Source organism: Notolabrus celidotus, chromosome 3 (genome assembly GCF_009762535.1).
Source record: "Notolabrus celidotus isolate fNotCel1 chromosome 3, fNotCel1.pri, whole genome shotgun sequence".
Classification (NCBI taxonomy): Eukaryota; Metazoa; Chordata; class Actinopteri; order Labriformes; family Labridae; genus Notolabrus; species Notolabrus celidotus.
Genome location: NC_048274.1, coordinates 38,881,965 through 38,894,203, shown reverse-complemented (window position 1 = coordinate 38,894,203; position 12,239 = coordinate 38,881,965). Strand labels below are relative to the sequence as shown.

General features: G+C 41.9%; 1 protein-coding gene across 2 annotated transcripts in view; it reads left to right on the top strand.

Annotated features, from left to right (window-relative positions):
• The first annotated feature begins 1,150 nt into the window (after nucleotides 1-1,150).
• adamts17 (ADAM metallopeptidase with thrombospondin type 1 motif, 17) overlaps nucleotides 1,151-12,239 on the top strand; it is a 142,577-nt gene continuing 131,488 nt past the window's right edge. The window contains exons 1-2 of one of the 2 annotated variants that reach the window (XM_034680808.1): nucleotides 1,151-1,335; nucleotides 1,690-2,045. In XM_034680808.1, the coding sequence (XP_034536699.1) occupies nucleotides 1,278-1,335; nucleotides 1,690-2,045 (414 nt within the window). In that variant the 5' untranslated portion in view covers nucleotides 1,151-1,277. The remainder of the gene's footprint in view (nucleotides 1,336-1,689; nucleotides 2,046-12,239) is intronic. The other variant, XM_034680807.1, reaches the window with a different exon arrangement.

Genomic DNA, 12,239 nt, shown 5'->3' with positions numbered 1-12,239 from the left:
TCAACCCTTTTTTAAAACTTACCGAGACTGGAATGAAGGAGAAGCGACCGAGATTAGAGTGAAGCAAAGGAAGTTTGGCTTCTTTTTATGAACACCAGGTAAAAAATCAGAAAGAAACATTCCTATCAGCATTTGTTGTTCACTGAGATTTATTTGCAGGCGGCTGTTTTGATATCAAAAATCAACTCCAACACATCAAGCTAACACAGCAATACTTGCAAAAATAGATACCCCAACATCCACACATGAACATTAGCTACATCTGCAAATTAATGTTGTGATGCAATCAGCAGAGGAACAGAGGATTTGAGGTGTGGAACCAGAGGTAGTTTGGAAGATGGGATCTGTTGTCACCACTGACTGTATACAAGTGGGAGTAGCCATCAAAACATTGGTGTGTGGACGACCACAGGGCCTTGAGTTTGGCATTTTGAGTGACGCCATCTTGGTTGTATGGAGCCATAAGAAAAGGTGGATACCTATTGGTATGCTTCTGCCCCTTCACAGGTGGTAAGTAACTTATTACTCAATCAACAACCTTCCACGTGATTCATCTCCTCCTTTACTCTGATTGAGCTTAATAAACAAAGCTGACATCATTGAAGAGAGCTTGGAAGTACACCTAAAGATAAATGTTCTTCTGAGAAGAATTCTGTCTTTTTTAGCAATTAAAACACTTCCATATATGACTACTACTATGTGATTGCTGTATTTTTTAAACTTTGGTATCTTCATTTAATCAGTAACCACTGATAAACCAGTGCCACCTATTTACAGTTTGTCTCATTCATGTGTTCCTTTCAGTTTCCTCACACTTTTTGCAGTTAGCTCCTGAGATTACTTTATGAAAAGTGATATTTGCTGCAACGCCAACGTTTTCCCTCTAAATAAAAACCTGAGGCCAATTAAAGTAAGGTTATAACGGCCACGCACACACAAGCGCACACACAAAACCACTGAAAGCTGCACTTTTTTTTCTCCACTTGAAACCACGTGTAGGGTTTCAACCCCCGACAGTGACAGACAGCCCCGCGGACCAATAAGAAGGCCAGGACTCTTCGGGTTTTCTCGGGTCAGGATTTAGAGATACCAATGTGACATCAGAGGAGGCCGTGCCGGGCTGTGGAGGCGTGTCTTGCGCTATAAAGTCACTCCAGCCTGAATGACTGCAACTTCTCCAACTTTCAAAGAGTTACGCAGTCCGCCCTGTGCTTTGCAAAGCCCCTCACATTTAAACCATCCACCTTTTCCAGTTCTTCTGCTTGCTTTGCTTCATCATGCACCACAGCCATGTTCCCCATCTGCTCCTCTCTCTTCTCTGCATCGGATCGGCTGGTGAGTACTGACTTTACGCCTCAGCTCTGTGCCATGTAGGCTCCGTCTGTTTCTCTTAGATATAGGTCAACCAGAGCAATCCGTTTCCTCAGCTGAAGTGCCAAAGTGTTTCCAAGTATCAGTTGTAGGAAGTTGACTTTATGCTAGTATGATTCCGCACGAAAGCGCCTGAAAGTAATCGCTGCAGTAATGCCCTGCACAGAGTTTCTGCGGATTTTTGCAAGTTGAGCTCTTAAGTTGAACGTGGCTGTGCGAGTCACGGAGCATTAGAGCAGACAGTTCATCCAGTTCATGGAGTCAGGACAGGAGCTTTTTTTGTGGCCGTTGTTTGATGGAAACTGTCCCTTCCTACAGCCCAGTCTGAGCCGGAGACAGATGAAGTGGTTCCCTGGCTGCTGTCCGGGCAGGAGGCGCACCTGTCCGCCGTCCACACGCTGAGGCGCCGCGGTCAGCGCTCCTTGGACGTCCCAGGGGGAGGGCACCGTGACCCGGGTCATATAATACTGTCAGTGCCTGCTTTTGGAAAGACCCTGTATTTAAACCTGACGCGGGACACTGGCTTTCTCTCGGGGGGCTTTGTGGTGGAGGAGAGGCGCAGGGAGCAGCCCGCATCTGTGAGCCGCTTATCCACCAACCAGCGCTGCTTTTACTCCGGATCCATCCTCAACCACACGGACTCTCTGGCATCTATGAGCACCTGTGGAGGCCTGGTAAATCCATCTTCATTATTATGTCATGCAGTCCAAGCAGCTGAGCTGCACACCGTTAAATGTAATTCCATGAAAATGCAGGTTGTCTCCATGTTAAGTGAGGTGCCTCCGAGCAGGACTCATAGCTCCTGTCTCTCAGTACTTGCAGTTAATCTGTTAACCCTCTCACCTGCCAGTTTGAAATCCCACCGTGCAGCCCAACACTTTTATCTCCACAGGGACTTCTCCTAATGCTGGTGGAGGTCTCAGATTTCAAGATAAGTCTGTGTGGCTCAAATTAGAGGTAACTTCCACAATGATCAAAAGCACATTTAGGTTTTCCTTTTGGAGTGATTTTACACAACCTCAGTTAACTCTGTGAACACAGAGTGAGATATTGCAGAAAGAATGTTTAACTAAACACTTATTCAAAGTTCCTCAAACTTATTTTTTGTGTAGCTCTCAGCTGGAGAGATAGGGATCTCCATCAGCTGTTGAAGACTCTAAGCTGCAGCTTGGAAGCTGATAGCTGACTGACTGATCTTTAATACCCAAGGAGTGTGTTCAGATGTCAGCTCAATAATTAAAACATTACTTTAAAGATGGTTTAAAATCTTCACAGCAAAAAATAAATAAATCTTTGTAGTCAGTTTTTTTGTAACAGAACTCCAGTCTGCAGAGTTTTCAGTGACAGTCCTGATAATTAGAGGAGTGGAGTACAGCTGCTGTCATGTTACACACAGATCTCTTAAAATAAATCCAGCAGCTCACTTGACAGTGAGTGATAAGACTAACAGATCTGCAACCCAAAAGATCCTTATAAGGAGAAACATGCTGCAAATTCAGAGATGATGCACATTCATAAACACATGCAAAGGTCTAAAACAAAGAAACAGAAAGTCCTGCAGAGAGCAGAAAGTGCACTAACAGCAGATACACTACAAGTACAAATGACAATAAAAAAACAGGCTGAAGAAAAACACTGGAACTTCTGCCTTGATCAGAAGTTGTAATTTAAGTGTAGTCTGCAGCTCATCAGAAACCATTTTCACCAGTGGAAATGCTGACTCAATTCAACTTTTGGTCGACCCATTAAAAAGCAAAAAGGTGAGGTTGAGGCGAGCCTTACGCCTCCTCGCTAACAGCTACAGTTGTCCTGCCTGGCAGTCAAGTCAGCCACGCCCCTAATGATGCAAAACGTGAAACCTTGTTGTCATCAAACTTAGGAGTTATAAAAAAACATTCACCTGCCGTTCAGTGTATCACATAGACTGGTGAGTTATTCAGAACAGAATCATATGACCATCAGGGCCTTTGCAGCCTGCCTCAAGTGGACACTGGAGGAACTGCAGTTTTTAGTACTCCTGCATTGGCTCAGTTGTCCGTGTAAAGCCCTGCCCTGACACTCTGCTCCAGAGGTGTTTATCATTATGTGATCTGAAAAGTTCATTGCCTCCTCTTCTTCTCTCACTCTGGTCTAAATAATAAAATGTTATAAACTTTTCCACTTCCCTACACTTTTCTTTATCATGTGTTTTCTGGTTTTAGCTTGGAATTGTTTTATATATTTGCAATATGTTTGCTGTCAATGCATTTGTTTTGTTTTTTGCTGCATGTCTCCATTGCTGCATTTGTTTTGGACGTTTGCATGTGTTTTGTGAATGTGCATCATTTCTGAATTTGCAGCAGGTGTCGCCTAACAGAGATTTCCGGGCTGTTGCAGATCAGTTAGTCTTGTCTACCACTGTAGGTCACTGGCTGCTTGTTTAACCACATTCACGTTCACCTGTTTAAACTCTGTAGGCCTCTGCAGACAAGATAAGATAAGATAAGATAAGATAGTCCTTTCAAATACTGGAACCACACCACATGCAGGCCAACCATGGTATGAATCATGTCACGAAGCAACCAGGTTAACCTTTAGGCAGCGTGCACTGAATCTTGAGACGACAAAGCTCAAACTGCATTGTGTGAAAAAGCATTAATGAAAGGAAAAATTTGCTGCCGGCTTTTTCGAGCTAGCCCCTTCAAAGTCATCATTTCTAGCCATCACTGGAGGATTTTTGCATTCTGTCAATCAAATCATCACACTTTTAACTGAGTCTTAAAATGACTCATCAGTGTTCCTCCTTTAGAGTTTTCATCTAGAGTTATCTGCTTAGGTCTCTGTCCCTCCAAAACAAACTGACCTGATTATTACAACCTTTAAGAATAATCAAGCACAGGACACAGGGTTTTAGAGGGGGCAGAATTTGTTTTATTTAGATTCATGTGCAAACTTCCACACAGGTTTCAAAACTCACAGATGTGGCTATAACTTGTGGTAAAAATGCTGAATAAAGCAGTTATAGTTAAAAATCGGTCCCACGATACTAGAGGAGAACAATTGCTAACTTTAGCACTGATTGTTTCACTGATGACTCCATGCCCAGACATCTGGCTGCAAGATACAGTTACAAAACAACAACAATGATGCATAAAATCAAAAGAAGCAGTCAGCTGGAGTATTCAGAATGAAAAGCATTGGAGGTCGAAACAGAAGTCTGTGCTGAATTTAGTCGGGCCGCTCATGGCACTTTTAGAGACAGATGATTGATTCATGGTGTTTGATTGTGATCATGTCAGACAGATCATTAAAGTAACATGGAGAGAATAAACTGGTAAACCTCAGATCTGTCTCAAACCTGATGCTTCACTCCATCCTGCTCTCTCCATCTCAGCTCTACTGTTCTGTAACATAGCCTGACCTCCCTGTGGAGGAGGGTTAGAAAAAATATGAATTTCCCCACTGTGAGCAGTGAAGTTCCACATTAGCTGAGGCATTTGGATAATGCTCTTATGTAAAGTGAGTGCTCAGGTAGAAGGAGGTGAAGGCTCAGTGCTGGACTCTTCAGCAGAAACAGTCCGGCTCTGAGAGATGACTGTGCTCCTTTTATTTCCTCTACACATCCTCACAGACAGTTTCTGCATCCAGCTGGCCTGCACTGACACATCACCACAGTAATATGTTCCTGTCTTAAAGCGAGTACAAACTTTATATTTATGGTCTTTTCACCTACACTTCTGTCGCAGAAATCTTTGAAATGTACAACCTCCAGTGTTGAAAGGTGAAGCCAATGCACAGATACAAAAAACTGCAGTCCCTTGAGTGTCCACTTGAGGCTGTCTGCTAAAAGCCAGGAGGTCCCATTAACACCTGTGTTAAAATGTTCAAAACAGAATGAAACATGTTTACAGCCTGGTTCAATGAAGAGCCCTTTGTTTTTACATATGACTATCCTAAGTTTTTAGATTGGTCCTAAATAAGTGCAGTGTAGTCAGCGGTGATGTGTCCCTTCCAGGATCAGCTCTGATTGTCTTTACACAGAACGGTGACTGGAACCTGACCTTTACATGTTTAATCAAACTAAAGGAACTTTACCCCGGAACTATGTGCATTTCGACCGGTGGACCCAGGGTCTAAATTTAGTTCAGGGGTAGATAATCTCCTCCCTAAAAAGCCCCTAGGGGGGTAGTACTTTTCATAGGTCCTGCAATGGGCCTTCAATGCCGGACGTGTCTGATTGGTAGATTAACCTCAGTGTTTTTATTCCGCCCTCCGTCCACAATAACATCACACACATCTGTGATTCTCTTGATTTCTCTTTCTTTCATTAGTTTTTATTTGTTCTATCTTTTTTGTATGTGTGTGTACTTTTCAAAAGAAGAAGCTGTGATTCTCTTGATTTAGCAGCTTGTAACAGTAGTCTTCTCTCAGCCCACCGTGAATGCATCTCTCCCGATGTTCCGGTTTTGAAAGTGACCCTGTAAACTGGAGACCTTCAGCTGAACGTGTCAGTGTTTGTGGAGTTTACACAGCTGTTGAAACACAGAGGGAGTTCCTGGGAATGCAAACTAATTTAGTTTTTATTAAGATTTCAAAATATCCTCATCAGATATTTAATGATGGTCTAAAGACGTTTATGAGGGATGCATCCGGCTGAAAGTCTCCAGTTAACAGGGTCGCTGTTTAAACCAAAACACCGTCCGATCTCTGCCACGGCTTTTTGAGTTCAAAAGGATTTTAAAGCCGCGTTGAAACGTCTTTGCTACTCGCGCTTATCTCCTCTCACGTGTTGATTCAGTGAATCCATCTGTGATGAAATATAGCACCATCTAAAACAGCACCAGCTGAGTCTCTTCATGCTAACAGGCTAACTGTTGTGTTGCTCTTAATGATACCTGCCTGTTCGTCTGCTTCTATGGTGTCATCTGATGAATGGCATTCCTCTTTGTTTTACTGCCCTCTACTGGTCTGGTGGTGTAGTGCATTCACTTTTTATTTCTCCATACGTCACTGGCCTGATTTGCACAATCTACCCGGGACTTCAGCCCTCGGTCGAAACTAAGACAACAATGGGGGCACAGGAACCTTTTAGTTCAGGGAAAAGTAGTTCTGGGGGCTAAAAGACCCATGAATTCTTGGTCGAAATGCACCTTAACATTGACTGGACCTATAGGAGTCTCAGACTGGGCTTGGTTTAAGGGTTCAGGTAGACCTTGACATATATGAGTGATTCTAACCCTGGTTATAGCCCTGTGGACTGACAGTGAATTTCAGTCGGTGGAAGAGTTAAGTGCTTGATCAGAAGTTTCAGCTGAGCTTCACTCTGAAGGGTTTTGTGCTCTCTAGTTAGCAGTACACACTACAAGACAATCAAGTCAATTGATTTTTCTGATGGTTCTAAAGACAATCTAGAAAGATCTTCTATGAGGGATGTTAAGAGTGACTTAACTTCCCCTAGTCATCTGCTCAGGTAGTCAAAGCAGTTTCAAATCATGAATAATGAACATACCAAATATTTACAATCTGACATCCTGTGAAGGGAGCCCTGATTCTTCCTTGTTCACATGAGAATGGACCCATTAAAATTAGAAAAGACTTTCCCTTTCAGATGAAAAAAAATTGCGACCACATGACAACGCAGTCATGATGGAAAACCTTTTATTTCATGCAAGACCAGTGCTTGGCGGTTTCCAACCAGGAGCACGAGACGTGTACAAATGGGGCTGTGAAGTCACTGTTTTCAGTCGCCCAAAATACCATTTCCATTTCAAAGAACGGCCAAAACACAACAAAAGTTTACAACTACCACTGAAAGCATCTCAATGTAAACAGGACCTACAACTGAACTCATCAGACTCAAGTCTTTTGGACGTTGGTTTGTCAGCTGCAAGTATTCAAAGCCACTCACACACACACACACACACACACACACACACACACACACACACACACACACACACACACACACACACACACACACACACACACATAGACACACATAGACACACATAGACACACAAACATATGTGCTTACTTTGTTTAAAGTTTGGTCTGACAAGACTGTCTGTATTTGTCCAGACTTCACACAAACAAGTACACACACACACACACACACACACACACACACACACACACACACACACACACACACACACACACACACACACAGTAAGTACCCCAGATGCCTTTTAAACTCAGAGTAAAGCTGTGATTGGCTGCGAGCCAGAGCAGATTTTTGACCTTTCATTGCCTTTTTTGCTGATTTTTCCTTTCCTGTCTCCTCCCTCCTTCCTGCGGGATGTTAGGGAGGACTTTTGTAGAAACGTTTAAAAATGTAATCGCCATTCTTTGGGAGCAAACCAGCTTAGGCTCAGTGACAGCGCAATACAAACTGTCCTCACTACAAACATAATACAGTGTTCCTGTGCGAGACTGACTCCGCATGGTGCAGGCTGTCTGTAACACTATCCAGTCACAGATGATGTCCTTAACCCTGTGGATCACACACACACACACACACACACACACACACACACACACACACACACACACACACACACACACACACACACACACACATACACACACACACACTGTTGGTTTGTCATGGTCTTGGCGTGGCTCTGGTTTCCGTTTTTATTTGACTTGTTAAATCAGCAGCTTGTTTTCACCTGCGGCTCGTCACAGCCCCCTGATGTCCCGTCCCCCGTGTGGGATACGTTTTCAGATCTCTGCACCAGTGGGTGGATTGGATTGTGTCGGTGCATACAGCAGCTACAAGCATTAATGACTTCAGAGAAGGAGAGAGGAGAGATGCTAAACATTCAGTAACCATCTGATTAATCTGCCCCAGTGATGTCAGGAAAATGATTTATATTGATGACAATGATAAGAAATAACTGAGCTTCATGTAGATGTAATAAAGCTTTGAACAGGAAATGGAAAGTCTGCTTTCATTGAGGTGGACAGGTGGACAGTGGGAACAGACAGATGATCCCGCCTGAGGTGCACATGTAGCGGCTCAGTTTAAGGATGTCAAGGCCATGTAGTTCTTTTACAAGAAAGGAAAAACGGTTTCACATCAAACCTGTGACTAACAGGGAGTCAGTGTGGTGATGTCGTAGCCTCGAGTGTGAAGTTTTTAACAAGCTGAGGTGTCTGAACCCTGAATAAAGGGATATTCAACAATCAGAAAGACACAAAGGTAGGAATGTAAGGATATATCGCAGGACGGTAAAAAATGGATACAAATAAGGGTGGATTAAAATCCATTCATCAACATTTGTATCTGGATATTATTTTTAAACAGTAGAAGGTTCTATCTGTATTATACTCAGCTTGTTCAACATCATGAAGTCTCTTGCTGCTCTCTCTTCACTCTCTGAGTGGAGGTGTTTTAACTTTAAAGCATGTTTCAGAATCAGCTGACTGAAGGTGTTGATCACAGTGGAGACGCTCAGCTGGGGGCTGCAGCTGAGTGACAGGTCTCCACGAGCGCTTTTTATCTCCAACGCCGGACTGATTCTGACCCGGTTGCACTCCAGGCTGACACCTGACCACGTTTAAATGTTTATTTTTCTCAATAAGAAGGAGAAAACTGGACACAGAGTCTGAAATCTGATCCTGTTCAGTTGTCCTGTTGCAGTAAATCCACATGTTGTAGTCTGAGTCTTCACTCTATGACCATGAGTCCACAGAGATTATTTATAAGCCTGCCCCTCATGTTGATATTCAGTGTGTTAACATGTTGAACACCTCAATATGATCCATAGCTGTTTAATACTGTCAGTAATATACACTGTCGTGAAGGAACATTTGATTTTTTTTTTATTTGATTTTTTTTTTATTTTGTTTTTTTCAAAATGATTCCAGTACAACCAATACAGTGTAATAATTAACAGTCTTTTTCTGTTTTTAAACACACACACACAACTGCCCTCCCACCACCCCACTCCCTCAAACCCCAGCTCAGTTAAGAAAACAAAATGTAAAATAAAATACAAGACAATCAAGTAATATGTGAGGAGCATTTGATTTAGGGGGAAAAAACACATTTGTCATTATTTTCGACATGGAAAACATTCATGTTTTTATAATGATTAAACAATAATTGATCGTTAACATTTCCAAAGATTGATCACAGAAAAAACTTCAAATTAACATCCCTAATTTAAACAGATTGACCTTATTTGTTTTAAAATTTAATACTTTCATTTGGGAATTGTTCACTTTCCATTTCTCTAGAATTGTTCTGAAATTTTCCAACAAGGTATTTTTGTACAGTGATTTTAGTTTTTTTTCAAGGTGCTGAAAAAAAGTGTGCAGTGGTTTAATTTGAGTTACAACACACCTTCAAAATGAAAAAGGATGACTTTGTTTACAAAGCAATATAAAAGAACAAATATATATCCCAACTGTCCATATCTGAGAATTGAAATAAAATAACAGTTATTTAAATTTTGAGTTCAATCCAGTTTTCTTGAGAGTCGTTAGAATCGTGAGTGATGTTGACACGAGGCTACTCAGCATTTTGGTTGATCATTTTGTTTGAGGTGTATTTGGAAGCCACAATAGGAACATAATAGTAACAGAAATGATTATTATTATTATTTGAATCATTCATCGTTTAGTTTCTTTACTCGTAATGTATCTTCAAATAGATGACCCTTCTCCAGCTGTTAAAGACGGGATGCTTTTAAACCACCACACATTCCTCCAACCACAGCTGGGTCTCCCTGGTTGTGGTTCTTTCCGTCTAATGCCTGTCAATCTATGTTTCTGGAGCTATAGCAATACTCCAGTCCATCCACCAGTTCATTTCACGCTGGCTAAGAGAGTTTCTTAGCTCTGTGGCTCAGCTGGGAGCAGAGTTGATGCATGATTTTTTGGCATGTCACACAGCTGTAGTCAGAGCAGGCCTGTTCACACTGACTGCCCTGTGACTGCTGCCTGTGCTTTGTTTCTCTCTCTGTCAGTCTGCTGTTGTTGTTGCTGCTGCTGCACAGAGACCTCAATTATCTGTGCTGAGAGAGTGCTGAAGTATATGTGACTGTTTGCTCTTGATTTCACTTTGGCAAGAAACTCTTCGTTTAGTCTTCGAAAGAGTACCTTGATTTTCTTGACCATAAAAACTCTGTCAGAGGTGAACTGGACTTTGACAAAGCTTTGGAAATGTGCCTCCCGGATGTTATAGACGTTTGATTCGGAGGAGGGGAAGTGATTTTAACAAACACACGATGAAGTCTCTTTACTTTTAAGGTCTCAAAACATCAAAGTTGTTATTAATTTATTGGAGAAATTTCAGTGTCAGCTAATACAAAAGGTGAAGTTTTATGATATGGACACAGTCAGTGTAACAGTAGGAACTATTTTAAGTTGTATGCTGAAACACAGAACTATTTGGTAATGACACACAGAAAGTGAGAGAGAAAGGGGGGAAATGTAAAGTTAAAACGAGTACATAAGTTTAAAAAAAATTCTACCCAGTTGGTATTCTCTGATCTGAGTGTGGTTAAAAATAGCAGAAATTAACAGTCCTCAGTGAATGTGATCCTGTAGTTGGACGCCTGCTTGCTGTGTCTGAAATTGCATCCTCATGCAAAACTACCTGCTCCCTGCCATGGTGAGTTGCCTGTCATCGACTACAGTGAGCTCATCTGCATGCAGGATAAAAATCACTGCTGTACACCAGACACTGATAATGATGTTGACGCTGGCGAAGCTTGAAATTAATTTGAGATAAAGAAAAATAACAGTATGAATTTCAGGGGTACTATAATGAGAGTACTTTGCTAACACTAAATGTAAAAAGCTTTTTTTAACTGAAATAATGATGTTACATTTTCAAACCTTGAGTTGAAATGTGGCAGACTCCCTGCCATAGACTGATTTGACATGATGTCTGTGATCGGATCGTTCCAGGCGTTGCTCTTGCAATTGAGAATTAATTATCATTGTTTCAGGGTTTTGACCAATCAGAATGAAGTATTTAACACAGTTAGGTAATGAAATGTCAATTAAACTGGCCCTGCGCATAGACTGTATAAAAAATGGTATAGTATCCGTGAAGTCACCCATCTGTTCCTGAACGCCTTTTTGAAGCTAATCCTCAGCGGGTGCCATATTGGAAATGCTGAACTCAACCAAACTTTGTCTGAGCTAGTGTGAGGTAAAGAGGCGGGACTTAAGCCTTTTCGCTAACAGCTACAGGGTGCCCACCTGTCAATCAAGTCAGCCATGTCCTCATTTGGGAAATACTCGTAAGTTTAACATCTTTGAAAATAGGGTTAGGATTAGGGTTAACCCCAACCCTGAGTTATAAAAAAATTCACCCCCCATACAGTGTGTGCCGATAAGAGAAAAATAGCTACTCAGACCTAAACCGTTTTTTGAACCAGGCTGTAAACATGTTTATTTCTGCTGCAAAGATCATCTTTTTTGAATGGGTGTGTATGTGGTTTCCAGTATTTCTGCAGCCATCCTCTAGTGGATGCTCAATGAACTGCAGTTTTTAGCCATTCCGCATGGGCTTCATATTTTAGGACCGGAGCTTGCTGCTTGGCCCTGCTTTTGAAACCTGGGTTTAACCTCCTGTTTAACCCACGCTAAACAAGAGCAAGGAATGAAGCACAGTTTCTCTTTTGGACTGAGAGGGATCTTCTCTCAGTGCGGAGGGGAAACGATGAATGATGGACTCTTTTCAGAGGATTTTGACATTCACTAAATAAAAACAGGGGTTCCTATGCATAACAAAGAAATAAAACTATGTTTTCTGCTCAAACTTTTCCATGATTGAGATTTATACAGCCATCTTGCACCTCCATGAACCATCTCTGTAGCAGAGGTTTCAAGCTACGCTCCTGTGTTTTGGACTTTGTAGGATTGTACCA